General features: G+C 36.2%; 1 protein-coding gene across 1 annotated transcript; it reads right to left on the bottom strand.

The window, feature by feature from the left end:
• Positions 1842-5744, bottom strand: LOC105172808 (protein NRT1/ PTR FAMILY 4.5; the record flags this gene model as incomplete). Its single annotated transcript, XM_011094385.2, is given in 5 exon segments — positions 1842-2977; positions 3761-3885; positions 4045-4476; positions 5409-5626; positions 5702-5744. Coding segments are annotated over 4 exon segments (1689 nt in total). The 3' UTR covers positions 1842-2043.

Genomic DNA, 5744 nt, shown 5'->3' on the forward strand with positions numbered 1-5744 from the left:
ATAGGCGTCAATATATATATATATATATATATATATATATATGAAATCCACCAAAGAATTTAGTTAAAAAGTACACTCCACCAAATTTCTATTCAAAATCCCAAATATTTAATAAATATTACTAAGATTTAACTTTTCAAATTTATCTTTAACTCATAAGATGGAAAAATATATTAAAACAACACTATATGGAATAAAATAAATACTCACATATTGAGAATATTATAATTTTGCTCTTGAGTATAAGGGGATGACATTTTTGATCCTACTAAAAATCATCTTCTCTATCAAACTTGAGTTTCTCATATTTTGGACAAAATTTATCAAAATTTATCAAATTTTCCAGAAAATACCACATGAACCGTACGTGACCCAAATAAATTTGGGATCCGGCCAAAACGTTGACATGGCTTCTACAATAGGGTTTAATTGGAAAATTGGATTTCAACAGGACCACAAATAACACATTCCATACATTATTTGATGAAGCCTAAAATTATACACTATCACTATAAAAAATTGAATTTTCCTTACTGGATTTTGATTAATAGAGGGACTTATTTATTAGATTGAAGTAAATTTCAAGAGTACTAGATGTCTTTTTTTAAACTATCAAAAGTATATATGTAATTATACCAAATTTAAAGAGAAACTGAGTAATTATCCTTAAAAAATAACATGCTTTTTTGACATGATAACATTAAAACCATGAAGAGGCAAATATTTACACCAAAAGAGGACAATAAGGTTGCCCTATTTAGTAAGATTAGGTACTAATGAAGAAAGAAAAAAAAGGGGAGGGAACATAAGAAAAGGGCTGCTGGACAGGACAAGTCTATAGGTAATAAAATGAGTGACCAAATGTGGTTAATTGAAGTGAGGAAAGAAAGAAAGGACATTACATTTCAACATATAGACCAAAAGTCTATTGCTTTGAGTATGGGCTAAGCCCACCCATCCACCCACCCTACCTACATCATTGTCAACTCTTTTGACTTCTATTCCCTTTTAACTTTATTTCTTCCATGTCCAAATTTGTCATTCATTCTCCCACAAATAAGCTTCTTCTTCTCCACAGCCATACTAGGAATAATCTCACTTTCTTTCTATTATTTTAAATAAATGTTTTATTTGATATATATGCAAATTATTTATATAAATTTTACATTATTTACAAGTTTTTATGAAGATGTTTTATGTAGTGACGTGTATATATTGGCGGAACTATATTTTTAGTTGAATGGGGTAGAGATTCAAAATTTTTAGTTATTTATCTTAAAAAAATTTTAAAATAGTCCCAAGATTGAGAAAACTAGGCATATTTAGTTTGTGTTTTACGGGATTTTTAAAATTATCCCCAATTGAGAAAGTTTGACACATTTTGTTCCATAAATACCATAAAATAAAGGAATAAATGTGTCGAGTTTTTTCAATTTTGGTATCATCTTAAATACCTGTAAACTAGGGAAGGAAAAATATTGAATCCTACATTCTAGGAGACTAAAAACATACTTTTTCCGCTATGATCTTCTTTACTTGGCATGATAGAATTTAAGTGGTATAGATAATTTTAGAATTGTAATCCAGCCATAATGAGCTACATTAGCTGGCTTTAGTTATTAATACCAAGCTAATTAAAAATAAAACAAACAAAAAAATAAAGATAATTAAGTGGAATATTCCAACTAATAACTCAAAATAAAAATGATCTGTATATATAGTCATGGTTAATTAATATATATCATAATATTTTACTTTTTAACCCTAACGAAAAGTTTTATTCCATCATGGCGCAATGGAATACCTTTGTACAATCAAAATCCAAACCCACATTTACTATTTTGTAAGAACAAATTACCTTCATTCCTTGAAAACCCTTTTTACTGTCCACATCTAAGTATGAAATCAAACCATATTTTTCAAGAATCATTTCACATAACATGATCAAAACCACACACAAAAAACCTGGTTAAATCAAGGAAAAAATAAGAAGAAGAGGCCAACACCACTATATATATATCTTTTGTTCATTCTTGATCTACTTTACTCTCTCCCATTACTTTCCTCCACCACACAGCCACCATTTGCAGCCTTGCAACTCATATCCTCCTCCACCTTGAGAAACGGAACGTCGCTGACGGACTCCTGCGGCCCGGTGGCCGGCCTAACGGCGACGTTCTCATCATTGTTTTTGTACTTGTACCATGTTGCCCAATACAAATAGTTGAAGAAGTTAAGGCCACTCAAGATTGCCAAGAACCAATAGAACAAATTTAAGTTGTTCCTGTCCAAGTCCTGCCCATGCAGCCAACCTTGTCGGCTGGGCGCAATCCGTTTAGTCACGGAGTTGATGCAATCGACAAAAACGCTGCTCAGGAAGTAGCCGAATGACAGTGAAATCCAAGTGAAAGAGGTGGACAGGGACTTCATTCCCTCAGGGGCTTCCTTGTAGAAAAACTCAAGCAATCCCACAAGAGTGAACATATCAGCAATCCCGAATATGCCATACTGAAAAGCCAGCCAGAAGAGGCTAATAGGCCTTAAAGGATTCTTCAAAGATCGGTTCCTTCTCTTGACTTCAACCAATGCTGCAATGGACATGGACAGGGCCGAGAGCACTAGGCCGACGCCCACACGCTGCAGCTGTGTGACGCCCGATGGGTGCTTGGTGAACTTGCGGATGAAGGGCACGAAGAGACGGTCGTAGATTGGGATTAGGATGATCATGAAGAGTAAGGGGATGACAGGGATCGATGCAGAGGGGACACGGAACGAGCCGAGGTGAGGATCCATTCGGTAGCCTTGTTGGACTGAGAAGGTCTGGAGCTGAGCCATGCATGTGTTCATTATGATGGTGCTGGCTATGATGGGCAGCATTCTTGCCAGGACTTTCACTTCTTCCACCTGTGTCACTGTGCAGACTTTCCATGGGGATGGCTCTGTGTTTGGGGGAAGAATTGCGGCTTTGTCCAGACACCTAGTAATCGTGTACAATGTTGATAAATTGTAAGACATACTATGAAGCGTGTCCGAAAATAAGACGAAAGATCAAACACAAGAACATAAATTTTACATAATGCACTAGAAAAAAAATTACTATTGGCTACAATATTAATGGCTATGGCTAAAATTCATAGTAATGACTACTATTAACTATGGTTAAATAAAATCGATGAAAAAACTAGTTTTTCCACTATGAAAAAGTTATTTGCCACGGCTAAGATGCATGGCAAATGTTTTAACAACCATCGCAGAAACCACGGCCAACAATTGTTGCGTGACTGTGGTCAATAACTATTTACTATAGCTATTTCTTATAAACCATGTTAATTAATCGTGGTTAAATATTATAATTTTCTAGTGACAGTCAATCATAGAATATAATAAATGACCATCCATCAACTATATACAACTAATCGTCTATAAAATTTGGTACAGCTACAAACTTTTCCTTGTCGTTCATGGAAATTACTCCATAAAAATATAATGTTGGGTTGAACTCTACACTCTAACACGTGCTAATCCAATATTAGTTAAGCTACATGTCATTAAAATGAATTAGCCACATAGAGGATGTAAAGAATTTCTGTACTCTATTTGCATCAAATTTCTCAGACTTCATGAGAAGCTCAGAGTTTATGTAAAGCAGAGTAGGTGCTAAAAACTGCGAATTTGACTAAAGGAAGGATCTATACATACTGTCTTCAACAATTATATACTACATTTGATCCTTGAAGGTTAGTATCAGAAGAAACATTACCTAAATTGTTCAGTATGTGCAATTCTTGAAGCTGTAGACTCTGAATCTTTCTCGTTGATCTCGTACAACTCACTCGGGCTCTCTGGAAGAGACAGCCCACGATTTCTTACTGCCACGGCTATAACCTGGCCGGCAAGTACGTAAATAAGAAACACAGACGAAGTTGAGTTAATGACTGGCCAAAGTTCTTGTATGAATATGGTGTATTGATCTTGCAGAACTGATGAAAGATTCATCTCTTCATCTAAGACAACATGTTGAAGTTGTGTATACATGAAATCTACCTGTGCAATTCTTATAAGAGGGCTGTCTTTAGGGACTTTGAGGCGGTAGAAAGGCTTCCCAAGGAGGAGCAGCACGTAGCCGAGGGAAGCTCCAACAGCCGTGATAAGAAAGCCCTTCCACCAGTTATGGTTGTTCTTGTTGGTGGCCACCCAAACGACGACAGTAACGCCGACCGACGAGCCTATCACCGTGCTGAGCAAGAGCCAGTTGAAATAGCTGGCGAGGCCCTTAGCCTCTTTCGGATCGTTTGCATCAAACTGGTCCGCCCCGAGTGCTGGAAGAGAGCCCTTCACCCCGCCTACGCCCAGCGCCAGCAAGCACAGCGACGTGTAGAAGTAGACGGCCACGCCGCCCTCCATGCAACTTGGCTTGCCGCAAGGCTTTGGCAGCAAGCTATCGTTGTGGGCTTGGATTGTCATCATTGAAAGAGCCTGAGGGAATAATAATGCAAATGAAACATAGTAGTTGTGGAGTCATGTCCAGGGAAAAAAACATTCCACGTACTGTTTGATTGATTTATGATGTAATGATGCATGTATTTTTGTCGAGAAATATGATTAAGGGGTGGTGGTGAAAAACTGTAAGGAAGTATTTGTGATGAATACATACAAATACATATACATATATGGGGTGCAAAAAAATTCCAATTCATATTTAGTCGAATCATTCCAATCGCATAGCAAGTTTATTATATTTGTCATATGATTAGTTACTTTTATTGAACTGTACACTAATTACACAAAAAATATATTTTGCTTGTCATATAATTCGTCTCATTTAACCAAGTTCGATTCAAATTAAAATTTTTTAATATAGGCGTATATTTGAGATCAAGGATAATATCTTTTTCTTTCGCTTTTCCACCCACATGCTAACCAAACATCCAGAGATGGGCAGATAGAGACAGTCGCCCCAAACTAAAAGGAGTAAGAAAAAAAGTTGTATATTTTACTAGTAATTCTTTTAAAAACAAAAAATGAAAATTATATTACATGCCTTCTTCCTCAATCATCTCATGTTGTTTTGACTAAAGGTTTTCCTGTCAGCACAAGTTGGTTCACTTGGAAAAAATGAATCAAATGTTGTATATATATAAATATATATATATATATCTTAATTCCTCGGCTTACGTGAACATTGTACTGACGAGTAATTTGTAAGTACCTCTCCTATGAACTTTACCGTCTGACCTGATTCATGACGGTAATTGGAGCTAGAATTTTATGTATTAGAAAAAAAGAAATTCTTTGGAAAAATATCTTGGTTCTGGTCTTGAAAAACAAATTAACAACGACAAAATATATTTAAAAGTTACGAAAAGATGCTGAAGGAGGGATGCAGATGATGAATTGATTTGATTTACCAGTACTTCAAATGTCCCGAAGATGACACATGTTTGGAACCTGTTGATGAAGGTGTCGGAGATGAAGCCGCCAACGACGGTGAGCAAGAAAGTTGATCCCATGAGGTTTGTGAGGGTGTTTGCTGCATTAGACAGATCAAAGTACATCTTGTAGGAGAAGTAGAGCACCAAGCTCACCATGTTGGCAACAAATCCCATGTTCTCCAATGCCACCAAACCTTATTTCAAAACAAATCAACATAAATTTAAGACAAAAACCTGCAGGATCAGCATGGAATTGAGGTTGTACTAACCATATATGAAAGAAGTAGCTCTCAGCCCTCCTCTGCCTTTGAT

This window comes from Sesamum indicum, linkage group LG10, assembly GCF_000512975.1.
Source record: "Sesamum indicum cultivar Zhongzhi No. 13 linkage group LG10, S_indicum_v1.0, whole genome shotgun sequence".
Taxonomy (NCBI): Eukaryota; Viridiplantae; Streptophyta; class Magnoliopsida; order Lamiales; family Pedaliaceae; genus Sesamum; species Sesamum indicum.